This window comes from Hemicordylus capensis, chromosome 12 (genome assembly GCF_027244095.1).
Source record: "Hemicordylus capensis ecotype Gifberg chromosome 12, rHemCap1.1.pri, whole genome shotgun sequence".
Taxonomy (NCBI): domain Eukaryota; kingdom Metazoa; phylum Chordata; class Lepidosauria; order Squamata; family Cordylidae; genus Hemicordylus; species Hemicordylus capensis.
Window position 1 is genome coordinate 9,728,908 of NC_069668.1, and position 26,073 is coordinate 9,754,980.

At 52.5% G+C, this 26,073-nt stretch overlaps 2 protein-coding genes across 7 annotated transcripts in view; both read left to right on the top strand.

The window, feature by feature from the left end:
- The first annotated feature begins 1,394 nt into the window (after window positions 1–1,394).
- Window positions 1,395–20,617, top strand: SHPK (sedoheptulokinase). 6 transcript variants are annotated; one of them, XR_008311769.1, is made up of 7 exons: window positions 1,395–2,886; window positions 7,859–8,042; window positions 9,439–9,591; window positions 11,320–11,495; window positions 12,485–12,685; window positions 14,533–15,008; window positions 20,488–20,617. XR_008311769.1 is itself a non-coding variant. In XM_053274724.1 (6 exons), the coding sequence occupies exons 1-6, from the start codon at window positions 2,526–2,528 to the stop codon at window positions 14,925–14,927; spliced, it is 1,470 nt and encodes a 489-aa protein (XP_053130699.1). In that variant the 5' UTR covers window positions 1,396–2,525; the 3' UTR covers window positions 14,928–15,630. The 6 variants fall into 6 exon arrangements, 5 of the variants coding, with proteins under 5 accessions (XP_053130700.1, XP_053130699.1, XP_053130701.1 ...); XM_053274724.1 differs by lacking the exon at window positions 20,488–20,617 and having other exon boundaries at window positions 1,396–2,886; window positions 14,533–15,630; XM_053274726.1 differs by lacking the exon at window positions 20,488–20,617 and having other exon boundaries at window positions 2,610–2,732; window positions 9,444–9,591; window positions 14,533–15,630.
- Window positions 20,535–26,073, top strand: part of TRPV1 (transient receptor potential cation channel subfamily V member 1) — a 29,254-nt gene continuing 23,715 nt past the window's right edge. Inside the window, exons 1-4 of the mRNA XM_053274713.1 lie at window positions 20,535–20,821; window positions 22,372–22,538; window positions 23,842–23,994; window positions 24,883–25,023. Of these exons, the coding sequence (XP_053130688.1) occupies window positions 20,535–20,821; window positions 22,372–22,538; window positions 23,842–23,994; window positions 24,883–25,023 (748 nt within the window). The remainder of the gene's footprint in view (window positions 20,822–22,371; window positions 22,539–23,841; window positions 23,995–24,882; window positions 25,024–26,073) is intronic.

Below are 26,073 nucleotides of genomic sequence, written 5' to 3' on the forward strand. Positions count from 1 at the left end.
TAAACATAAAGGTAAAGTGTGCCGTCAAGTTGATTCCGACTCCTGGCGCCCACAGAGCCCTGTGGTTTTCTTTGGTAGAATACAGGAGGGGTTTACCATTGCCACCTCCTGCACAGTATGAGATGATACCTCTCAGCATCTCCCTATATCGCTGCTGCCCGATATAGGCGTTTCCCATAGTCTGGGAAACATACCAGCAGGGATTTGAACCTGCAGCATTCTGCTTATTGGTCAAGCATTTCCCCGCTGCACCACTTAAAATGGTATTAAAATAGCCCAAGGTGTCATAGGAACATAGGAAGCTGCCATATACTGAGTCGGCCCATTGGTTCATCTAGCTTAGTCTTGTCTACCCAGACTGGCAGCGGCTTCTCCAAGGTTGCAGGCATGAGTCTCTCTCAACCCTGTCTAGAGATGCTGCCAGGGATGGAACTTGGAACCTTCTGCTCTTCCCAGAGCAGCCCTATCCCCTCGGAGAATCTCTTCCAGTGCTCACACTTCTAGTTTCCCATTCATATGCAACCAAGGTGGACCCTGCTTAGCTTAGGGGATAAGTCATGCTTGCTACCACAAGACCACTGTGGGCACTGAAATGGGTAGAATTAGTTGCTCAATTTCAAGTGGGACAAGGGTTGGGGCTGAACAAGCAGGCGTGGTGGGGTGGGTTCCAGTCCTTCAGCAATGCAGTTTGTTGGTGATCTTTTGGCCTGACACACTTTCTCCGGTTGCTCCGAGGATAAAAATGTGAGAAGCTCTGTGCAGACTACCTTGAGTTCCTTGGAAGGAAGGCAGTGGGGAGAGACTGTAAGAGAATCTTGGGCTCGGGGTATTTTATTTTAGCCACCTTTTAATGGTTGCAATGCTGTCCAATATTGTTTGAGTCTGTGCCCACAGCAGTGGTGCACGCTGGACTCTCAAAGCCAAACAGGTCACACAGGACCGTGAGGCTGCCACCAGTTTTGCTCGGACCCCAGAACCCGCCAGATTCTGCTCAGCGGCAAAACCAGACTTCGTCAGCAAGTGGAAAGGCCATAGGGTGGGCCCTCTTGGAATGCTGCTGAGGCTGCAGCCAAATCTGAGAAGTGGAAATATTCAGAGCTGCTTTGCAATCTGACTGGCAGCGGCTTCTGCAAGGTTGCAGGCAGGAGTCAGCCCGATCTTGGAGATGAGGGAACATGGGGCCTTTGGCATGCAAGCATATAGTCTCCCATTCACATGCAAACCAGGGCAGACCCTGCTTAGCAAACGGTGCAATTCATGTTTGCCACCACAAGACCAGCTTTACCCTTGCTCCTGCCCAATAGGGTTTGCAAACTTAGTAGACAAGATAAAAATGAAAGGCTGGAGATGGCTGTCAGCTCTCTGTGTCCTGGGAAATGGATTCTGCACATGGGCAGAGGCAGCCTTACTTCCATGGTTCCAGAGCTAAAACATGGCAAGGGTTTGTCCCCCCTCCCCCCAGGGTAAGACTTTTTGGGTTTATTTGTCGAGGGGGAGAAAGGTAGAGAACCCCCACCCACCCACTGCTTTGCCATAGACCAGGCCTGCTTAACAGGTGAGCTGTTTTTGGACTACAGCTCCCATAAGCCTCAGTGACTGTTTTGCAATCTGCTAGGGATGATGGGAGTTGTCGGCCAACATCTGACGGACGGCTGAAGTTGAGCAGCCCTGGCATAGGCTTATTCTCTGTAGGACTATGACTCCCGTCATGCCACGCGGCCCCGGAGGCGCCTCACGCAGTAGCCGCGCTGCACGCCGGGAGATGTTTTCCCTCCAGGGTTGCTTTTCCGACGCTTTACAGTATAATCCTCAACCCGGCGAGAAGCGCTCGAAACCAGCCAAGCCGCGCAGCTAGCGAGGCTCTTGTGGGCGCCTGCCGTCCGGCCAGCTCCAAGCCCCTTCCTATTACTGCCACTTTGCCTGCTTGGTCCAGCCTAGGCCGCTGGTGGTCGCCAAGGAGACCGCCCTCCCGCTCGCCGTAGCAGCCATCTTGGGTGTGGCGGGCCCTCTTGGGCCTTTCCCGCCCCTCAGGCTGCGTGGAGCCGCTTTTCTTTCTTCCCTGCACCTCTGGGGCGAACGTGAAGGCTGTTCTAGGGCCCGTAAGAAGAGGCGTGAGGAGGGGCAGCAGGCCTGAGGAAGGGCAAAGATGAAGGCTGCAGCCTGAGCCCGCCATCTTGGGTGTGTCGTGCAGCAGCCAGGCTCCAAAGTCCACTTTTTCCCCCTTTCTTTTTTGGCAGACTAGCTGTAGGAGGCTTTCCCCCTCCACCACCTTAACTCTGCCCCCTTTGGGGGTGACTTTTTTTGCTTCCCCCCGCCCTTGCTATAGAGATGATATAGCAAGAAGAACATAGGCCCAGCGAGTGCCCTACTGGTAGCCCCCCCCCCCCGGGTCACTTTGGCAGGCAAAATTGGCACCCCAAATCCACACACACACACACACACACACACACACACACACTTCTCCCAGATTCACACACTTCTGGCCCACCGCCCGCTTCCCTCCAGAAGCCCCAGCTGCTGTGGCCATGCAGATGTCGCCCAGAGCCGAGGGGGAGACGGGTTCGACTCCTGCCGTGCTGCTGGGGCCCTCCTGCGTCCTGGGCATCGACGTGGGCACCACCTCGGTGAAAACTGGCCTTGTGAGCAAGACGGAGCACGGGCCAGCCGTGACCCAGAGCTGCACGAAGGAGACGCGGGCACAAGTGGAGAATGCGCCGGCGGGGCTTCTTCAGGTGAGGCTACCTGCTGGGGTCCGGGTGGCTGTGGAACTGGCTGCCACCGGTGTCCCCCCACCCTGCCGGTGGCGGGGTCAGTGCCAGGTTCCAGAAAGAAGAGTGACACCACCACCTCGCCACCCCGATAGCGCACTACAGCCCCATGGCCCAGGTATGCACACTGGGCAGCATTTGGACTACGTTCGTCATGACTGCCCTGCTGACACTCATGGGTCTTTAGTCACGACTCACCGATCTCATCGATTTCAGTGGTGCTTTGCTGTGACTCACTCATCTGGGTGCTGCCTACAGGCCCCCAGTGCTGCCTGACCACCTGGGAAATGTGAAAGGGGAGCAGACAGATGCTTATCCTTCAGGGCTGCTCCTCTCGCTGCAAAGGAGATTTTCCTCCACCTGGGTTGGATCCTGACACAGGCGGCTGCAGCTTGTAGCAGACACTCCTTTCAGCACCAGCACCATTCTCAATTTCCTAGGTCCCTTCCCTTTGATACAGGCCCCACTGGGAAGGTATACTGGTGGCGGCAGCAGGCCCTTCAGTGGTCAGCTGGGTGAGTCCTCCAGCTCCCACCTTCTCTAGCCCCTGATACTCCCCTTGGCTTGACAAGGCACCAGTGACTTTAACAACAGATGGGCAGAAATGTAACCGATAGAGCACAAACAGCGGCAGAAAATTAATTTTGCCATTGCAGGATATCTGCAGAGATGTGGTTTTTCCGGACATTTTTCAGCTGGGGGAACATTCTGGAAAGTTTTCCCCATGCTATTTTTTTCTACATATCCCACCCCCTTAAAATGTTACTGTGCACATTTTCCTGAGGCCCTAAATCAATTGTGATCTTATTTGGCATGTTGTTTGACTATATATCTAGTAAGAAATAATAAATAATAATAAACTTTATTTGTTAGGTGCCCCATAACACATTCCTCTTTGGGTGGCTCATAACAACACAATATAAACTTCCAATTAAAACTCATAATACAAAACAAATTACAATATAAAGCATAAAATACTATAACATTTTAAAATCAAGAAACACATTCAAAAGACCATATTCACTTCTTTTCATAAATCAATAAAGCATTGGTACTCTCTTGGCACTTCCTAGGGGTTCAAGTAAAGTAAAGTTGTGCCATCGAGTTGGTGTCTACCCCTGGCAACCACAGAGCCATGTGGTGTTTTTTTCAGGAGGTGTTTACCATTGCCATCTCCCGCACTGTATGAGATTATGCCTTTTAGCACCTTCCTATATCGCTGCTGCCCAATATAGGAGTTTCCCATATTCTGGGAAACACGCCAGTGGAGATTCAGACCAACCGCCTCCTGCTCTCTAGGCAGGCTACTTCCCCGCTAGGGGTTACTGCTTGAAAAATGCTAGCTTGTTTTGTAACACGACCACCAGGGAGCCTGGGACGATTGATTGTGTGTGATGTGCCAGCTGGCACCCTATGCAAATTCCGTCCCCAGCTTATTTCTGAGATAGGAGGGAAAGGCACCCTATCTTGCTGCCGCCTTGCACACAAGCACTCTCCCCGCCTCTTGCCGTATCGTGTGCAGGCACGCAACCGGAAATCAGGAGCACATCTGGTTCCCTACCCTGACTGGGTCCTTCTACTCTGCCAGCGGTCATATGAACAAGCTTACTGTCTGCCGACCAAACTAAAATCACTCAATTACAGGAAAATAAAGTATGGGGGGCTTTCCCAGAAGGTTTTCTCTTTTGGAAAATCCCAGCTCTCTGGATATCAGAAAGCACAAAGACCTCTTCTAGGCCTTCTTCTCTGTGCAGCTGCAGTCTCCTCCTCTCTCATGCGCTTTTGTAAGCAAAGGAGCGGGACATCCGCCTTGGACGAATGTCTCGCTGACCTTCCCCAGGGGCACCTCCAACGGGTTTGTCGCATTGGTGTTTCCGGACAGATGCACGGCATTATGTTTTGGAAAGCTGGTCAAGGTAAGACCTGCTTTTCAAAAGTTTAATATTCTTGATGGACATCTAATACCTCTTTCAGTGAGAGGAAAGTAAGAGAGCATGTTTGAGTTGGTTGGCATTTGGGTTAACTCAGGGGCTCTACCTAAGTCGCAGAAGTTGCCATTGGGGTCTTCCTACGTCCGGAGAATAGACATGAGCACCACATTGACCTTCAACCGTTCGAGGATGATGGGAGTTGTAGTCCAACATAATCTGGGGTTCCAACGTCACCTGGGGACACTTAACCCTGAATTAAGTGTTCTGGACTTTTTATTTTGGGGGGAAAAGATAACTATTAGAACTTGGGGTTATCCACTGAAGCTAAATGGAGCCCGCGTGGTGAAGTGGTTAGAGTGCTGGACTAGGACCGGAGAGACCCGAGTTCAAATCCCCATTCAGCCATGAGGCTTGCTGGGTGATTCTGAGCCAGTCACTTCTCTCTCAGCCTAACCTAATTCACAGAGTTGTTGTAAGGAGAAACTCAAGTATGTAGTACACTGCTCTGGGCTCCTTGGAGGAAGAGCGAGATATCAAATGTAAATACATACATACATACATACAATGTTGGGAGATTCAAGACAGGTGAAAGGAAAGACTTCTTGATATAACATGCAGTTAAACTGTGGAACTCATAGCTGTCGGATGTGGTGATATTCACCAATCCAAGTTTAAAAAGGGGGATTAGAGTACTAAGAGCACCCTCCTTTGCCACAACCTGTATGTCAAGTTAAGAAATGCAATTCTGAAAGGGATTTTTCAAGGACTTAGACTCTTGAGGAAAGGCCAGAAGACGTTTTAATTGGGTTCAGACTTGGGTATCTTCCTCTGAACTGCAGAGACACTGGGGTTCTCTTTGTCAAATGGTATCCAAAGAATTTTTTAAAAGAAATCAATGAATCATTGCATTGTAAATAGGAGAATGAGTATCAGGGCGTTAAAACCCCTAGAGGAAGCAGGAAGACATTGTTGGAACTTCGCAAAACTAATTTATTGGAAGTCTCATTTTCTTCTTGCCGGACATGATCTGGGCCGTAATGGCCTCTGAGGCTTCCGTTTGTGGTTTTATTATTTGAAAACTGAAATCATTGCAGCTTTGAGTGTCAGATTCAGGGATTCGTTGCTCCACTTTTCAGTTGTCTGGTGAGCATCATCATCCCAGACAGACAGACAGTCCATGGTATGTGCCAGCTGGTTTGTTTTCAAGTGGAAGTCCTTAAATTCTACATTTTAAAAGCCACATGTTGAATTGTTTTGATTTCAGCCCCTGCCTGTGCCCAAATGGAAATGGGAGTGTTCTCTTCCCTTCTCCTGGGTGGATTAAGCAAAATGCACTCTGTTTGCCGTAAATGACAACATGCGTTGTTTTTTTAATGACTTCTCAGAGGTTGCTGTTAATGTCCCTTAAAAGAGCCCATTTTCGCATTAGCAAGATAAATGGGCTGAAAAAAACAGCTGAAAGCTGCTGCGAAGGAAGAGGCAGGAGAAAATGAGACAGAATTTTACTTTTCTGTGGTTTATCTCTACTTACTTAATTTGTGTTATAAGAGCTGGTCTTCTCCTGGAGCAATTACTGTACAACTAGCCAACCCGCACAGAGCATCTGTGCACTCTTTGGGGCCGGCTGTTCCCCCCTTCCCTCCTGCCTCACTCTCCCTCCCCTTCCCTCCTGCCCCACTCTCCCTCCCCCTCCCTCCTGCCCCACTTTCCCTCCTCCTCCCTCCCTCCTGCCCCTCTCTTGTCCCCCTCCCTTGTGCCCCACTCACTCTTGCCCCCTCTCCCTCCCCTGCCTCACTCTCTTGCCCCCTCCCCCTTCCTCCTGCTTCACTCTCTCTTGCCCTCCCTCCCTCTCCCGCCCAACTCTCTCTCTCGCTCTCCCTCTCCCCTCTCTCTCACACTCCTTCCCCCCTCCTGACCCACTCTCTCCTGCCCTCCCCCCTCCTGACCCACTCTCTCTTGCCCTCCCCCTGCCCCACTCTCTCTTGCCCTCCCCCCACCCCACTCTCTCTTGCCCTCCCCCTCCCTCCTGCCCCACTCTCTCCTGCCCCCCCCTCCCCTCCACCCACACTGAGCATTTTCGGCCAGACTTCACCGCCGCCACAGGCCCTTCTTACCAGGCGGCCGAAAAGGGCCCTGCCGCTGCTGTTCCTCCTCCCGGGCAGCGAACAGGTAAGTCCCGCCACCTCCGCGGCTGGGCCCACTGCCGACCAATTCTCCTGGGTGCGCCTCAGCCAATCAGGCCCGTCCGCCGCCCAAGCCAATCAGCTGGGTGCCAAGACGCACATTCCAAGGCACACCCAGGAGAATTATATAGATAGATTGCTCAGAGGGGTCACCCATCCTTGCAGGTAGGCCAGCAAGATCCCTTCCCCTGTGTGAACTTAACAGCACGAGCCCTGCTGGATCAGGCTCAAGGCTCCTTGGCCTGTTTCCCACAGTGGCCCACCAGATGCCTCTGGGAAGCCCACAGGCAGGCCCTCTCTCCTGCTGTTGCTTCTCTGCAACCGGGGTCTGGAGGCATCTTGCCTCTGAGGCGGGAGGTGGCTTGTAGCCATCAGGATTAGTAGCCATTGGCTAGACCTGAATTTGTGTGCCTACGTCCCTCTTAAAGCCACCCAAGCCGGTGGCCAGCCCTTCACCACATCTCGGGGCAGAAAACTCCATATGGTTCATTGATTTATTCAATTAAGAACTGATTTATTCATTTAAAAAAATTTATATACCGCCTCCTCCAAAGACACTAAGCGGTGAACAACAACAATAGCAATCACAATTTTTTTTAAATGAAAGGGCAATCACCTGGCGAAACAGATAGGCCTTCAAAGCAACTAAAGAGGGGGGCTGAATGAATCTGCGGGGGGGAGTGTTCCAATGAAGATGGGTGGTCAGTGGCGCGCTATGTGGAAAAGCCTTTCCTTTTGTGGTCCTCCATTTCCTGGCTGTCATTTCCATGAACTGTCCCCAGGTTTTAGTTCTGGGAGAGAGGGAGGAGAATGTCTCACTCTCCCCTCTCTCCACACCTTGCCTGATTTTTTTTAATTAAATAAACCTCTCTCTGTGACCCTCCCCGAATGCTCCTGCCAATAGTTTCCAGCCTTCCTGCCTTCAGGGAGGAAGCGTGGCAGGGCGAATGGCTCCTCCTTTCTCGCCCTGCTCCAGGTTGCCAGTGGACAGAGCGTGGCACCCGCCCAACGTTTGAGCCAGCGGAAGTCAGTCACCTGATCACCTGGCAAGATGGCCACTGCAGCAGTGACCTCCTGGCCTTGCTCCTGCCGCCGCGCTCCCACCTCAGTGTGGCCACGGGATTTGGCTGTGCCACCATCTACTGGTACATGGAGAACAGGTACCAGCCACCTTGCTTCCCCAGCTCTCTTTCTCTTGCTCGCTGCAAGAGAGGCGTTACTTGACTGCAGAAGCCAAGAGCTTTTTAAGGGGGGGTGGGGAGTGGCCAAGATCCACAGCTGCTTTGCCTGCAATTTCTTCAAACCTTGCTCAAAACGTGGCCACACTAGTTGTGTTCGCAAGATCAGCATGGCGCAGTTAAGGGCCCCCCGTAGTTAAGGGGGTTGTTGGACTACGGCTCCCAGGGGCTTTGGCCGTTGTGGCCGGGGAGGGTGGGAGTCCACCAACACAGGGAGTTGCAGATTCACCAACACAGGGAGTTGCAGATTCGGATCCTCGCTCGGCCATAACGTGCACTGGGTGCCAGTCACTCTTGCCCTAGTCTGCTTTGCAGGGTTGGTATGGCCAAGGAAGAAAACGCAGGAGCTATGAATCCTGCTCTTAAAGAAATGGGCGGACTAGAAATAGAGCAAATACATGTGTGAGAAGCAGAAAAGAGCTGGTTCCAGGATATCAGTGCCATGGTCAAGGCTGACCATCTGTATACAGTGATGACATGGGAAGCTGCCTTGTCCTGAGTCAGGCCCTTGGTCCATCTGGCACAGGGTGGTCTGCTCTGACTGGCAGCAGCACTCCAGGGTTTCAGGCAGTGGCCTTGCTCAGCCCTACCTGGAGATGCTGCCAGGGAGTGAACCTTGGACCTTCTGCATGCGAAGCCGGTGCTCTTCCCCTGAGCCGGGGAGGGCAGCAGCTTCGCCTAAGAAGCTGCTGCCTACTGAGTGCATTAATCCATCTAGCTCAGTATTGTGCACACTGGCTGGCAGCCGCTTCTCCAAGATCTTTTCCCGCCCTGCCTGAAGATACTGCCAGGATTTTAACCTGGGACTGCCTTCATGCAAAGCGGATGCTCTTCCACTGAGCTACAGCATCTTCCCTACTGGAGTCGTGTGTGTGTGTGTGTGTGTGTGTGTGTTTGTGTTTGTGTTGTTTTATCATTGGAGGTGCAGTGGGTGGACCTGAAGGGACCGAGCCCTTTTTGGCTAGTGCTGAGATTCTGGAGCACCTTCCTAAGGGAGGCATGGCTGGGTCCATCCCTGCTGGCCTCAGGGCTGTGAAAACACAGCCCGTGCCAACAGGCCGCGCTGTGTGAGCGGCTCTCCTGCTTCCTGCTTGATTTGTTCTGTCAGAGTGCTTTTGCCTTGTAGCACTGGCTGCTATCTTAACCTTGTGAGCCCCTGTGGTCATCTTTGCATAGAAGAATGGGGTTTAAAAAAAAATCTAGACGGCAGTGGTTGGGGAAACGGAGGCCAGGACAAAGCCAGCCATCCAGAGGGGCTCTTCTGTTGTGCTTGAGTTGCTCTCGATTTGCCAAGAATTGGGTCTGTGTTGTTTGGTAGCCCAGGTTTCCTGAAGCCATACAATGCCGCGGGGACCATCCAGGACTACGTGGTCGCCATGCTGTGTGGCCAGGTGAGGCCGCGGATGTCTGTCCACAATGCTGCCAGCTGGGGCTACTTCAACACCACCAGCAAAAGCTGGAATGCAGACATGTGAGTGAAACGGCAGGCTAAGGCGAAGCCTCCCTCCCTTCTCTTAGAGGATCAGTCAGTTGCGTTCCCTGCGTGGGGCAGAGAGTCCCAAGGCGCAGAAGCGAAGGAGAACAACGTTTGAATTGCGTCATTTGAATTACGGAAAAGCAGCCGGTCTGCCCGCTGAAACCTCTTCAGGTGCCTTCGCTGGGGTCAAAAGCTGCCGCCCCGGCCAAAGTGGCATATAAACCTTTCTAGTTCTTCTTTGCTGCAAAGCAAGACGTCCCGATCTCGGTTCCCCAGATATTCTTGCTTGGCAATGCCCAGCTTCCCATGCCACAGTGGCCTCAGGGACCCAAGTTGAAGAACCCCTGCTCTAGACTGTGAGCCCTTTGGAGACGGACTCATTTCCTCCTACCTTTTGCTACAGAAACCACTCTGAGAGCTGTTTTATTTTTATTTTTTTAAAGGCATTTAATACTTCATAACAATTGTATACATTTGTGTGGGTGTGGGTGCGTATTCACGTTTTAGTCAACCAAATGATTTCTAACAGGCGTATCTATCTGATGAGTTGGCTGAACATTGCAGCTCTATGTAAACCGTGTGAAATGTGGTTTTGAAACCCCCTGGCTTCGTCTTCCCAGGAATCGGAGTCCAAGGCCTCCGACTGGGCCGGAACTCCAAGATGAGAAGATCTCCCCCGCCCGCCCGCCCACTCCCTGACAGGGAAGATCTAAGTTCTTTCTGACCCATCTCCAGGTTGGCACAAGGCTAGTGTTTGACTTCTTGCGTTTTCGTGGCTAACCACAGTGTAACAAAACTGGATGTGATTGCGGGGCTGTGTTTGGGGGGCCTGTCGGACTGGACTGCTTGGGTCTTGCTGCCTGTGCTAACCCCTCCGCCCGAGTGCCGTGCTGTGTGGGTGATCTTAACAACAGACAGTGTGATGGGAAGATATCAGGAGCTGCCTTGCACTGAGCCAGATCATTGGGGTGGTTCACATGACAGAGAGCCAGGTGACGCAAGCATCTGGGCCAGCTTCAGGAGCTGTGCAGCCTCCTGATTTTTGGTAAGAGGGTGAGCCAACAACTAGGTATTTGGAGGGGGATTGTCTGTGATAGGGGGACTTGGGAGGGCAGCTTTTCCTCCAACCTTGTTCAGAGGCTGGGGGCAAGAGCTGGACAGGGATGGCATGATCCTAGCCAGCTCTTCTCTGACCCCCAGTTGCTCCTCTGGGGAGGATGCCTACCCAGTTTTTGGTCCTGTGAACCACCCACTTCCAGACTGGTGGCAACTCCCCTCCAGTTGGGCCTGCTGGAGCCTGAACTGGCCCCCAGTTCCTGTCTCCTGAGAAAGCATGTCTCCTCACCTTGGTCTTGTATTGTGATCAGTGTTCCCTCTCACAGGGATGCCCAGATGTTCTGGACTACAACTCCCATCATCCCCAAGCAAAAGCCATTGCAGCTGGGGAGTCTGGGAGTTGTAATCAGCAACATCTGAGACTCCCTGTTAGAGGGAGCACTGATTGTGATGGCTTTGATTTTGAGCAGTAAAGACCTTGGACTGGATCACTGATCTATTCCCTCCAGAGATGACCCCAAAGACCAGCCCTTCTCCGTGGTGGAGAAGCAACATGCCAGTCACCAGAATCTGCATGGCGTGCTTAGTTTGGAATCCCCTCCCCCCCCCCAAGACTGGCCTCTTCCAGCCGGACTAATCCTCTTTGCCGCCTTCCTCTGGTTTCAGCCTGGAAGAATCCGGTTTCCCCACCCACTTGCTTCCCGAAGTGGTGGAGCCCAGAGAGCTGGCTGGGGAGACCTGCAGAAGGTGGCATTGGATTCCAGAGGGGGCCGGAGTCGGAGCTGCCCTGGGCAACTTCCAGTGCTCGGTGTACTCTTGCATGCCCGAAAGCACCGATGCAGGTACAGTGGGGAGGAGAGGATTGGTTTCTGCCTGGGGCGGCCCCTGACATGGGCGCATTGACCTTTAACTGAGAGCGGTGCAGTGCTCCCTCTAACAGAGATTCCCAGATGTGGTTCACTACAACTCCCAGCATCCCCAGCTGCCATGGCCTCTGGCTGGGGATTCTGGGAGTTGTAGTCCTCAACATCTGGGGATCCCTGTGAGAGGGGACGCTGCTCATTACCTCCCTGGAACCCCCATCTGGACCCCAGACTTTATTGAACGATATCCGTTTGCCTTTCTACTTCTCAGTTAATCTGCTTCCCTCATTTTTTTCAGCCTTCTCCCCCTTCCTCCTTTTCGCTGCCTCCCCTGCTCCCTCTTTCCTTAGAAAATGTCTGTGGGGTGTGACCCACCTTTCCTTCCAGATGACCTACTTGGTTTGTGTAATTCATGATTGGCCTCTTGCAGACCCCTGCTGGGTCAGGCCCACGGAGGCCTCTCTCGTACCTCTTTCCCACAGTGGCCCACAAGATGCCTCTGGGAAGCCCACAAGCAAGAGATGACAACACAGGGAGACATAGAAAGCTGCCATATACTGAGTCAGACCCTTGGGCCACCTAGCTCAGCATTGCCTACACTGACTGGCAGCAGCAGCAGCTTTGCAGGCCTTCAGACAGGAGTCATTGTCTGCCCTCCCCAGGGAGGGAGTGAACCTGTATGGAAAGCAGAGACTCTTCCAATAAGCGGCAGTCTTTCCCTCAGAGTATACCCCTTCTGCTGTTGCTCCCCTGCAAGAGGTATTCGGTTACATCCTCCCCTTGAGCATGGAGCCATTAGGACTCGTAGCCAACTTAGTAGACCTTTCCTCCCTGGCCAGTGTTCTTCACCCTGCTAACCAGGATCTGACCCCCTGGTGTGTCTGCTTTCCCTCCCCTTTTATTTATTTGATTTCTCTACCACCCTTTCCAAAATGGCTCAGCCTTTTCCTTCCTGTTTCCCCTCCTAGTCCTCAACATCGGTACTTCCGCCCAGCTGAGCGTCCCCATGCCTTTGGGCTTCGAGCCTAGTGACTCTCCAGACCCCCTTTCGCCAGTCGCCTGTTTTCCATACTTTACCAGCCGCTACCTGGCCGTGGCAGCCTTGCTGAACGGCGGCAACGTCCTGGCGACGTTCGTGGGCGTGCTGGCCAGATGGATGGCCGAGCTGGGTAACGTATTGTGAATAGTGTGGTGTGTTCATTTATTAAATAAACTGGGAGTGTGCTTCCTAGACGGCGTGGAGGACAGCTTTTAGTCTGCCCCATCCAAACGTCCTTGCCAGGTCAAACCGAGTTGAGCACTCCACCTCCGATGGTAGCCAGCCCCTGGGAAACTCACAGTGAGGGCAAGACCCAGGTTGACTGCCCCTGTGAATGGAGGCGACATTTTTAGCCATGGGTAGGCCTGGTTTGTGTCAGCCATCTCTGCTACAGCCATACTTGCCTTGTGGGTCAGTCTAGCGGTAACGGGGGCGATTGGTTTGTGGGATACACCATATTGGTGTGTCCCACTTTTCTTCCATGAGGTTTCCAGGCAGGCTCCCATCCAGGCCCTGACCAGATCCAGACCTGCTTAGCTTCAGCAAGGCATATGCACCGTGTACCCACAGGCTGTCACCTGGGGCTCAGAGCTATGGAGCCCTCCCTTTCCCTTTGTCGAGAGCCTTCCACTTCCATTGGCTGTGCTTGACTCTGATGGGCCGAGAGAGGAGGTTTCTTGGCTGGATTATACAACTTTCATTGTCCCCAGCCTTAATGGGCAAGTTAGGTCCAACCGTCCTCTAAGACCCCCCAGATGTTGGACTACAACTCCCATCTTCCCCAGCCATAATGGCAAAGCCAGATCCAACCATCCTCTGACCCTTCCAGATGGTGGACTACAACTCCCATCATCCCCAGCCATTATTATTATTATTATTATTTATTTGATTTCTATACTGCCCTTCCAAAAATGGCTCAGGGGAGTTTACACAGAGAAATAACAAACAAATAAGATGGATCCCTGACCCTGAAGGGCTCACAGTCTAAAAAGAAACATAGGATAGACACCAGCAACAGTCACTGGAGGGCTGCTGTGCTGGGGGTGGAGAGGGCCAGTTCCTCTCCCCCTGTTCAATAAAGAGAATCACCACATTAAAAGGTGCCTCTTTGCCAGGTTAGCAAAGAGGCAAAGCCAGATCCAACCATCTTCTAAGAACCCCCAGGTGATGGACCACAGCTCCCATCATCCCCAGCCACAGTGGCGAAGCCATTGTGGCGAAGCCATTGTGGCTGAGGAGGATGGCGTCTGGGACACCCAGGGCTTTGAACCCCTAAGCTAAGGGACAAAGTATAGATAGCAGTTCACCGTCTGGTGAACGATACGAAGGATACGATGCACATCCTCCGAAGGGGGCCCTCTCCACTGGATGGCTGGGTGGAAGGGAGAGTGCATAACCCTCCCCCGGCTAGTCTGGTCCTTCTCCAGCTGTTTGGAAACTGCTCTCCGCCAGAGCTCTAGACCCACAAGCACTGATCTGGAACCCCCACGGAGGGAGGGGGTGCGTTTCAGAGGAACAGCAGCAGCCAGCTCTTGCTCAAGAGCTCACCCCCTCCCCCGTCCCGCCACCTTGAGCTCACTTTGCAGTGGAGAAGGGGCTAATTTGTAGGTGGGGTTGAGGGATGGTGGGTTCCCTCCTGCGTGGGTTCAGTCTGGACAAAAGCCCTTCTCGGAGGGAAGTGCATGCATCATCCCTCAACCACAGAGCAGCCCCTCCCTTTCCCTTTTAGCAGGGCGGCTTAATGAGGATGTCAATTACTTCTCCGGCTTCAGTTTTCTTGGAATTTCAGGGCCTTTCATGGGTTGAGTGCAATTCAGTCATTTCTTCAGTTGACCCCACCTCCCTGCGACTGTACCCCTTGTCGGCTTGGGTCCCACCGATCTGCCATCTTCCCCGCCACAGGGCACCTGCACCTGTTGAGCCCCTTCCCGTACCTCCTGTTGTGCCCTTTTGTTTGACAGATTGATTGGTTTGCAGGGCTCGAAGTCTCGGAAGCGGTCTTCTACCCCCGAATGATCCGGGCTGCCCTGTCCCAGGCGGACACCAACCTCGCCATCTGCCCGACCCTCTTTGGAGAGAGGCACACGCCTGAGCGGCTGGCCTCCGTGACGGGCATCGGGGCTTCAGAGCTCTCCCTCAGCCACGTGACCAGGGCCCTGTGCCGTGGCCTGGTCCAGAACCTGCACTCCATGCTGGCTACCGGCCGCCTGGAGGAAGCCGGGGTGACGCGGATCCTGGCCAGCGGGAGCGCCCTCACCAGGAATGAGGTCCTGAGGCAGGAAGTGGAGAAGGTGTACCCGTTCCCGGTGGTCTATGGGAAAGACGTGGACGCGGCTGTGGGCGCTGCCCTGGTGTTGCTGAACAGGAAGTGAGGCTGTGCGGGGCCCAGGCCTGCCGGACGTCACTTCCTCCTGAAGTGGGCTGAGGAGCCTAACCAGGGTGTGGAGAGCTAGGTAGGCCAATACAGACCTCCTGTCCTTCATAGGACATCAGAAGCTGCCTTCTACCGAGTCAGGCCCTTGGTTCAACTAGTGCGGGGTTGTCGACACTGACTGGCAGCGGCTTCTCCAAGGTTGCAGGCGGGAGTCTCTCCCAGCCCTACCTGGAGATGCTGCCAGGGAGGGGACTTGGGACCTTCTGCATATAAGCAGGCAGGTGCTCTTCCCAGAGCGGCCCTGAGGGGAATATCGTACAACGCCCACACGAGGAGTCTGCCATTCGAATGCAAACCAGGGCAGACCCTGCTTAGCAAAGGGGACAATTCATGCTGGCCCCCACCAGACCAGCTCTCCTTCCATAAGTGACCCTCAAAAGCCACCTGCACTCCAATGCAGGGGAAAGACGTACAGTCCAGGGATCTCACTGGCCGCAGAGAGAGCTTCATGCAGGAATCCGCACTCAGCTGGGAGGGCCTGGAATGGAAGAGGCGGCTGGCCTCCTTTCAGACCGAACGGCAACCCCTGAGCCTTGGGGAAGGCGCTTCTTCTCGCTTTCTTCACCTGAGCTCAATTCCCCTCTCCCCCCAGACGCTTTAGAGGGACTACTGGCTGAGGTGCAGTGGAAACAATAAAAGCCTTATTTGCTGTTACTGTGTGCCATTTTGTTAGTTACTTTGCTTTTCTTCTTATTTCGCACTCGTCTCCTTAGTAGCCTTGCCATGTCCTCCAGAATTTAGGGTAGCCCCCGGGTTTTGGCTCCTCCCCCCGGCTGCTAAATTCCACCCGGATTTACACAGATTTCAAATGGATTGCCCGGATTTTACTCTGGATCCGATCACAAGGGAGGGCAGAGAAGGAGGGTGTAAGTATACAGATCTGGCTAGATAAAGTGCCAGTTAGGTGCTGTATAATTTGCAAGATATGCAAATCAGGCCACCCGGATTTTGGGACCTTGAATATGGCAACCCTACTCCTTGGGTATTTTTCAAAATGGTGCCGGAAACGTGGTCTGAAGCCACGATTAAGGGGGAGCAGCCCTGGGAGGTGGAAGCAGGGTGGGCCGTTCGGCTCTGAAGTTTCTGCAGGGGAGTAACAGCAGGAGAGAGGGCCTGCCTTAACCTCTTGCCTGTGGGTGCCCCCAGCGGCATCTGGTGGGCCACTGTGTTTTCAGACAGGACGCTGGACGAGATGGGCCTAGGGCTGTTCTTATGTTCCATTCCTCTGGGCGTGAGAAGCTGAAACACAATAAGTTGACAGAAGACAGCAAAACATCTAAATAGCAGCTGGAGCACTTGAATCCAGATTCATATGCAATCCTAAGGACCGGAACATAGGAAGCTGCCATATACAGAGTCAGACCCTTGGCCCATCTAGCTCAGGATGATCTACCCAGACAGGCAGCAGTGGCTTCTCCAAGGTTGCAGGCAGGAGTCTCTCTTGGCCCTCTCTTGGAGATGCTGCCAGGCAGGGGACTTGATGCCCTTCCCAGAGTGGCTCCATCCCTTAAGGCTGGGGTTGCCATGTCGCCCGGAATTTAGGATAGCCCCTGGATTTTCACTCCTCCACCCAGCTGCTATGCTTCTTTTAAGAATGTGAGCCCTTTGGGAACAGGGGACCATCGTATTTATGGATGATTTACTTTTCTCTGTAAACGGCTTTGGGAACTTTGGTTGAAGAGCAGTATAAAAGTATTATTATTAGTAGTAGTAGTAATTCTAACAAGAAATTCTCAGATCTGGACTTCACAAGCTAAGGAACCTAGGAAGCTGCCATATATTGAGTCAGACTCTTGGTCCATCTAGCCCAGTATTGTCTTCACAGACTGGCAGCGGCTTCTCCAAGATTGCAGGCAGGAGTCTCTCTCAGCCCTCTCTTGGAGATGCTGCCAGGAAGGGAGCTTGGAACCTTCTGCTCTGAAGAAGACTGAAAAGATATAGAGGCTGCTTTTCAACAACATAAGTTTCCAGAGTGGCTTACATCGCCAGAGGAGTGAGGAGAGGGTCACGGTCTAAACAAAAAACAAGGAAAGCCGCGGCTCCAGCCCCTGGGAGGGAGTTGGTCTCCCCATCAACACGATTCCTTGTTGCCCCACGTTTTCTCTTTCCACCATGAGCTCATCTGGAAGCCTCACAAGAAATGGACCCAGAGTCTCGACTGTTGTTAGTGGTGGGGGTGTTCTTGTTTTTTCATTGCTTATTCCTTGGAGGAATCTTTGGACGTTTGGTCTGTATCAGCACAGTATCTCAGACAGCCATCTGGCTGCGGGAAGAGCTCCGGGGCCATGCAGGCACGGAGGCGGCAGGATCCGAGGCAGGCTCTGTGCTCTGCAGATGAGATCAGAATTAACCAGAGGAGGCCTGAAATGAGCCCAGCCAAGTTGGGCAAAGTCCGGAAATCTGCAAAGCAGTTGCAGGCCAAAGAGCCAGACCAGCCCGATTAAGTGGAAGAGCTGCGACAGCGGAACTGTCTGCCTCGTGCAGTGGTGGTCTGTTGTTGCTGGAGGTCTCCACACAGAGGCTGGATGGCCGTCTGCCAGCAGTGCTAGAACAGTTTCCTGCACTGAGCAGGGGTGGGCTGTGTTGGGTGGGCAGGAAGACCTCTGAGGCCCCGGCTGACTCTCAGCATCTTGTGATTCTGTTCTGTGTTTAATCGATTCGTTGCCCTTTAGAAGCAAACAGCAAAGGTCTCTTTCCTCTTCCATATGCAAAATCCAGTTTAAACCCCACTCAACCTTGCTAAGGCTTCTAAAAAGCCAGCTTCATAACGCAACGGCTCCTCAGGGTTAACAAATGTATTATTTATTTCTGATCCTCCTGAGCTTCCTATTGAAAGGATCATGGCAGGACAGAACCCAGCTCCAAGGGAGGTCCAGCTCAGGAGGGGAACCATCTCTGGGGATCTGGTATCAGGTTCCGGGTACACATGGCAGTCCATAGGAAGCTGCTACATACTGAGTCAGACCCTTGGCCTGTATAGCTCAGTACTGTCTGCACTGACTGGCAGCGGCTTCTCCAAGGTTTCAGGCAGGAATCTCTCCCAGCCCTACCTGGAGATGCTGCCAGGGATCGAACCTGGGGCCTTCATTGCCCATCCAGATGCAGACCAGGGCAGACCCTGCTTAGCAGCGGGGACTCTTCATGCTCGCTGCCACAAGACTAGCTCTCCTCTCCAAGTCCAGTTTGTGGGTCTCGGCATGGACCCAGTCGGTTCCTCCCCGTCCAGGTCGTGGCCATCACTCGGGGTCGCACCCACTTTGAGAACAGGGGTATAAAAAGTGAACTCCAGCCACGGCTCTTCTGAGGAGCTGGACTCCACCTAGCCTATCTCGCAGGCCCGTCGGGCAGATCCTGGGGATCAAATGCCTCTCCAGGCTTGCGGGAGGCATAGAAGGCGGGGGAGGCGAGCAGGCCACTTTTATTAGATGTGCTTCCCGAAAGCCACAAGAGTGTCTTATTTCTTGGTCATGGAGTCAAGACTGCAGAGCGGCCCTCCCGAGGAAGGCTGCTCTGTCTCCACCGTCGCCAGGCTTCTGCCCCACAGCAGAGACTTGTCTCTTCCGTGGAGTGTTTAGGGGTGGGCCTGCATGAAACCTGCGCTTTGCATCCTTTCCGACTGGTCCGCAAGGTTCCTGCTGTGCTGGGTCTTTAGGGTTTTGGGGGGGTTTTTTGGCTCAGCATCTTAATCCCGTCTTCTGTTTTGAAAACGCATTGCGGGTCTTGGTCGGAGCGTGATGCTCTCGTTCATAAATAGGTAGCTACCCACGACGCCGAAGTGCAGAGCCTCCACGTTCAGGAGCAGTCTACCTTTGAGGTCTGCCACACACACACCCCCGCATTCCAGCATGATGCAGGGAGGGCTGTCCACCATGCCTCGCGTTGTGACCTTTCTTGAAGTCACTGAGGGAGACGCCATGCTAGGCATGCGGGCGTGCCTTGATCTCGTGCGGTTTTTCATGCGTATAGGGATCAGCAGAAGAGCCTAAGGGTGGTCATCTCATGTGGCTATCCAAGTCCATCATCCATGTTTAGATATAAAAGCTTGCTCCTTTCCCTTTCCCTCTCACTCTCCTTTCCTTTCCACTAACTTCTACATCCGTGTTTCTCAACGTTTTTGGAGTCATGAACACTTTGTGTGCAGTTTCCAGGACCAGCAGTTAATAAAGGGTTCGCCCCCCCACCCCCACAAACCATTTCAAGCCATGAGGCACCGCTGCTGGGAGCGCCCCAGAGCTCATTTCTAGGCAGGCAGCCCTTGCTGCTGGGATAACACTCATTTAGCTTCCTTGAAATGAACATTATCCCAACAGTGAGGGCAGCCTGCCTAGAAATGAGCTCTGGAGAGCTCCTAGCAGCGGTGGCCCTCACCGGCTCGAAATTGTTTGGTGGGGGGATTAATTGCTCATGGACCAGCACGGACCGGCACCGGTCCACGGACCAGTGGTTGAGAAACACTGCTCTATATAACCAGTCTCAGACTAAAGAGCCCCTAAGCTTGGAGAGAGCTGATGGCCACAAATGAAATCCACAGTTGTCCTCGGAGAGGGGATGTGATGAAACGTGTCTGCTCCTAAATTGGAGGGAAAGAGCTGTTCAACCCCAACCAGGCAAAGTTTTCCTTTTCTTCCCCCCACTCCTTCCCCCTCTGCAAAAAGCTTTGCTGGTCTCCTGGGAGTAGCGTTCTCTTCTGCTTCCAGGACTGCTCTCCATTAGGGTATTACTCCCGTCCGTGTTCCTTATAGCATCATCATCATCTTCTCCTGCCTATCAAAAACACCACCGCCTGAACCAATTTGCATGTAAATGAAACGAGAGAAAATTAAAAAACAAAACAAAGAACCCAACACTGGATGATTTCCTCCAGGCAATGCCTAAGGAGGGACCATTTGGAGCTGATAACCCCTGGGCAGTAGCAAAGCCTTGCTGAGAGGAGAAGCCGGGAGCAGGAGAAGCCGGGAGCAACTGTAAGTTCTGCCCCTTGGCTTGGGGTGTGTGTTGCTCGGGATTTTATCACATTTGCTTGCTTTTCTTGCTTTCTTTTTTTAAAAAATGAGCGTGCGCGTATGAGCCCTACCTGGAGATGCAGCCTGCTGCATCTTGAGTCTGACCCTTGGTCCCTCTAGCTCAGGATAGCCCATACTGACTGGCAGCAGCTCTCCAGCATTTCAGACTCGAGGGTCTTTCCCAGCTCTATATGGAGATGCTGCCAAGGATTGGACCTCCTGTGTGAAAAATCAATGCTCTAACACACGGCTCTGGCTTCATCCCCTAGGAAGCTGCCTTATACCCCTTGGTCTATCCTAGTTATAGTTTGTCTACACTGACTGGTAGTGGCTCTCCTGGGTTTCAGGCAGGAGTCGCTCCCAGCCCTACCCAGAGATGCCTGCATGACTTGTCCCCATAGCTAAGCAGGGTCTGCCCTGGTTGCATATGAATGGGAGACGATGCCAAGCAGGGGCTCCTCCACCATCCCTTCTCGGAGATCTGTTTCCTTTCAGCTTTCCAGGGAGACAGGAAGCCGTTGGATGCATCCTAGCGACCTGCCATGTCAGGGATCCTGGGGAAGATGAGGAAACTCGGAAGCTCGGACCTGGAGGATTCGGACACCACTGATGACCACGCAGAGGGCGAAGATGGCGTGCCCATGGCAGGCACACTGAAGGCGACCAAGCACAGCATCTTTGCACGGCGGGCACGCTTTGGGATCGGAGATGGAGACAAGGACATGGCCCCCATGGACTCTTTCTACCAGATGGACCACCTGGACTCCAGTCCCATCATCAAGTTCAGCCTCAGCATGGAAAGAGGGAAGTGTGGCAATCATTGCCCCAAGTAAGTGGGTCACGTTGGAGTTGGGCAGGGCTTGCCCTCCAAGTTCCGGATCTGCCCTCTGTGCTATTTATTTTATTTTATTCTGTTTTATTCTATCTGTCTGTCTGTCTATCTATCTATCTATTTAACATGTTTTTATACCGCCCAAAATATACCTCTCTGGGCGGTTTACAACAAAATAAAAACCGAAAATAAAATATTTGTTAAAAACAAAAACAAGAAATTTAAAACACGACAATTAAAAAAAATTTAAACAATATTTTAAAACAACATTAAAACCATTCAAACAATACTAATTAAAAGCCTGGGTGAACAGATGCATCTTTAAAGACTTTTGAAAAGCTGTCAGAGATGGGGAAGGCTCTTATTTCACTCGGGGGCACATTCCAAAGCCTCGGGGCAGCAGCGGAGAAGGCCCGTCCCTGAGTAGCCACCAAAAGTCTGTGCTGGGAGTGACTGATGCAGATCGTATTTATTACGGTTCAAGAGCAGAAAACTGAAAAGGCTGCATTCAGCAACCCTCTATATGTTATGCAGAGGAAGGAAATTTTGCTTCCTAGGATTGCTGCTTCTGCTAGTTGTGGGTCAGGCTGTCGCTGCCGCACTCTTTAAAATAAACAAACCCCAAATCCTAGTTTCAGGGTCCCCAAAGAAGGTGCTCTTCCAGATGCTGATGTATTCTCCCACTTCAGCGCCAATTGGGCCCCCCAAATGAGAAATCCACTGGATGTGGCTGGGGGCTGCCTAATGTTCTTAGCACCATCATCTGTCAGTCTGAGGCAGTCTGTGAATAAAATGTAATTTATCGAACTTTTTTAATTCTAACTTGGGGGTGGGGGGGTGGGTGGAAATCCCAGTTTAGTCTATGTTTGCTGTGGCTTGCCAGCAGATGGCGCTAAGAATATTGTGTGTGTTGTGTGGTTTTTCTCATTTTATGTTTCGTCCTGATTTCCACTGAAGTTGAAATATATTGCCGTTCGGATTAGTCTGGACGTCAGCCACTATGTATCAGGTGCCATATACACAGTGGCTGTTAAAAGACCGCTCTCTGCCTCCACGGAGTTTACAATCCTCTCTCAGGGCTGGGTTAATAGTTTTTGTTTGTATATTATATATTTTAAATCAGATTTGTTTTCATATTTGTAGCTTAATACTTTTAACTGTCATTTTTATTATATGTTTTTTAACTGTTGTAAACCACCTTGGGATTGTTTTTAATGAAAGGCGGTATATACATTTAACAATGAATAGAAATAAAATAAAAACCTAGGATTGCTGCATCTATTGAGTCAGACCCTTGGTCCATCCAGCTCAGGACTATCTGCACTGACTGGCAGTGTCCCCTCTCACAGGGATTCCCAGACGTTGTGGACTACAACTCCCAGAATCCCCAAGCAAAGGCTATTGCAGCTGAGGATTCTGGGAGTTGTAGTCAACAACATCTGGGAAGCTGGAGACAGGAGATTGGGGACGGGGAGGGGGAGTCATTCAGAGCAGGAGTCTCGGAGCTCTGCATTTTAGTCCCCCAGACTCCCTCTTTCCCCTGGCAGGCTGGTGTCCACCGCTTCCATCGGTGCGCGTGTCGAGAAGACATTCAAGCTGTATGACCGGAGGAGGCTCTTCGACGCGGTGGCCCATGGCGATCCCAGTGAGCTGGATGACCTTCTGCTCTATCTGCTGCAGACGACGAAACGCCTGACTGATGACGAGTTCAAAGGTAAGGCCGGCCGGGCCTCGGGAACCTGCTGGGGTCTGAAATGGGGACGCCCTTTGGGAAGCCTGGAGGATACCCTCCCGAAACCACAGAGGAGATCTAAAGCCCCAACTGACGGCGATGCGTTTTTTAAATTCAGCAAGGGCCGGCCCACTGACTCCTGGGAATTTAGGAGGCTGCCTTATGCTAAGTCAGACCCTTGGCTCAGCTTGCTCAGTGCTGACTGCTCTGACTGGCAGCAGCTCTCCAAGGTTTCAGGCAGGAGTCTCTCCCAGCCCTCCCTGGGACCTTCTGCATGCAAAGCAGATGCACTTTATTGCTGAGCTAAAGTCCGATCTCCGCCTGAGTGGAAGCTGCCTTCTACTGAGTCAGACCCTTTGTCTATCTAGTTCAGTATTGCCTACACTGACTGGCAGCAGCCTTCCGAGAGGCAGGCAGGGGTCTTTCCTAGCATGGGTACCCTGAGAGGAGGGCAAGAGGGGGCACTTGCCCCCTTCCTTGGATGGAGCCAGATTCACAGGTAAGTTCATGTGGGATTTCAGTCTTTGCCCTGGCTCCCTGAGAAAAGTCCTGCAGATGCCTTTGTTTCCCTGCCCTACCTGGAGATGCTGCTAAGGAGTCAACCTGGGACCTTCTGCGTGCAAAGCAGTTGCTCCACCACGGAGCCACAGACCACCCTTCCTTAGAGAGCTCCTTAAGCTCCTTCCCCACACTAGGAACACCACTGAGGCCTTGGCAGAGGCCTTGTCTTATTATGTCATTCATGTAAAGACACGGGCCAAAGGCTCCTTAACCTTCTCCTCCCCAGTGTAAACAGCAATAGTGGCAGAGCACTTCTCTTATTCAGTCATTCTCGTAATGACACAAGATGCAGGCAAAGGGCTCTTTGACTACCTGCCTCCCAAGGGAACTGTAGAAGAGGCCTTGGCAGAGTCATCCCCTTATGTCATTCAGTTAGTCCTCTAGGGGCACAAAGGGCTCCTTAACCCTCTCTTCTCCAGCATGAACAGCAGCAGAGGCCTTTGCAGAGCTCCTTCCTTCAGCTGCTTGCTCCAATTTTGCCTCTTGGCTCCTGCGCGCGAATAAGCCGCTACGTTCTGTAAGGAAAAGAATCGGCCAAGGGAGGAAATAATTCAGTGGCCCCTACCTGCCCCTGGATTTGCATGGGGGGAAGTGACGGAAGCGGGTGATGCAGAGGGTGGCAGCGGCAGTGGTGGTGGGGATCCATCGGCCCCAGAGCCATTCCGGGGGCCGGATCATGCCCTCCTCCACAGCCTGCCGGCTGTGATGACATCCGTGCTTTCAGAGCCGGACACTGGGAAGACGTGCTTGCTGAAGGCCATGCTGAACCTGCACGACAGCCGGAACGACACCATCCCGCTCTTGATGGAGGTGGCAGAGAAGACCGACAACCTGAAGGAGTTTGTGAATGCGGAGTATACCGACAGCTACTACAAGGGTGAGGAGGGCGCCGGAGGACCACCAGTCTCATAGACTCAGAGGGTGGAGGCGTCTCCGTTTTATAGTCTCCCCACTCCATTGTGGTGGCGCTAGTGCACCCACGAGGCAGACCTCAGTGGGGCCCCAGTCCTTGGCGGGCGCATAAACAGTGCCAGAATATAGCCCTGCCAATTCCTCCTCCTCGCCCTCTTGTATTGCACTCCTGAAGTCCTGCGAATTGGAGTAAGAATTGAAGATGTCGTCCTTCCCACCCCCACCCCACTCCCCAAAGGGCCTGCATGTTCTGCCCCCCAACCCCGAGTTGTCATGCCCCCCCAAATTTTGGGTTTCCCCCGGATTTTAAGCATCTTGCCCAGACTGCTTAGCCCGCCCAGATTTGCCCAGATTTTAGCTTCCTTAAAAAAAAAAAAAAAAAAATCTAAACTCTAGCCCTTGTAGAAGCAGACTTTTGGGGGCAGAATGTGCAGTCACTACTCTGCTCAGAAATTATTTTCAAGCCAATCTGAAAATTAGGCACCTGGATTTGGAAAGCCAGAATAGGGCCCTCGTAGGCCCCTACCCCACCCCAGGGAAAGGCACAGTGATCTTTGCTCATAGCACCTCGGCCCCCAATGAGCAGCTGGTCTCCTAAGCGGCATTTCTTCTCTCGAAGACAAATTGCCAGCCTCGGCGTTTGTTTCTAAAAAGGAATGGCCGCAGCCAGGATTTCCCAAGAATGCCTGCATAGGATGGCCGTCCCAGTCTCCGAATTTATTCAAAGGAATACAGTTAATGGCCCCTTGAAAGCTGGATAACAGCTCTGTGTGTTGATTCACGGTGGGGTGGGAATCATTGCATCCACGGTCTCAAGGTGCTTTCTGTCTGTGCCTGCCTGACGCCTCCATAGGTCAAACCGCGCTCCACATCGCCATCGAGAGACGGAACATATACCTGGTCAACCTCCTGGTCAAGAACGGAGCGGACGTCCATGCGAGAGCCCACGGGGAGTTCTTCCAGAAGATCAAAGGGAGGCCCGGATTTTATTTTGGTAGGGTTCCAGGTAGCAGAATGCAGCCCCACAGATCTTGGGGGCAGGGTTTTCTCAGCACTGCCGTAGGCCCTGTCTCTGCAGGGATGCCCCCTCAGAGGTTCTCCTGCATCTCAGAATGCCCGCTCAATAATAATAATAATAATAATAATAATAATAATTATTATTATTATTATTATTATTATTACATTTATATCGTGCTCTTCCTCCAAGGAGCCCAGAGCGGTGTACTACATACTTGAGTTTCTCCTCACAACAACCCTGTGAGGTAGGTTAGGCTGAGAGATACATGACTGGCCCAGAGTCACCCAGCAAGTCTCATGGCTGAATGGAGATTTGAACTCGGGTCTCCCCAGTCCTTGTCCAGCACTCTAACCACTACACCACGCTGGCTCATTAGTGTTAAAAAGAATCTGAAAACCCTCCTTTTAAAACCAGCGTTTTAAAATTGGCTGCTATTGGGTCTCAGGTCAGGGTCAGGCCAACAGATCTGGCCACTTCTTCCTCTGGGCTGGTTTGCATAATACCCTGAACATGCAAGCACCATCTCCCGACCACAAAGGAATTAGGAGATGCACCAGGCAGGAAGAAGGCATGCCTGCTCACGCTCCTTCCCCATATCTCGACAACAGCCACTTCAGGGTGTCATCCAGGGTGGCCTGTTGTCATATTTGTGAAGAAAGGATCTCTTAACTCTGTTCTTGGACCGATTCTTTCCTGTTCATTCGTCTCCGAAACAGTAGAGCCATTTCAGGCTCTGGAGAGGGGGAAGGCAAAGATTCATGGCAAAGCCTGATCTTGGGTATACTCAAGAGTAAATTAAAAAAAAAAAAAAACCCACCATAGAGCTCTTCTCACAATCTGTGAGAAGAGCTCGTGAGTGGTCTGCAGGGATGGAGGGCTGAACTTGCCTTCCCCCTGCAGACGATTGGTGCTCAGTCTCTGGGCGGGCGAGTGGATTGCCCACCCAGATGAGCAGCTGCTCCTGGTGCGCTCCAGGATCGGGGTGCCGGGGTGCCCCCCCACCCCCAATAATGCACTGTGCATTAC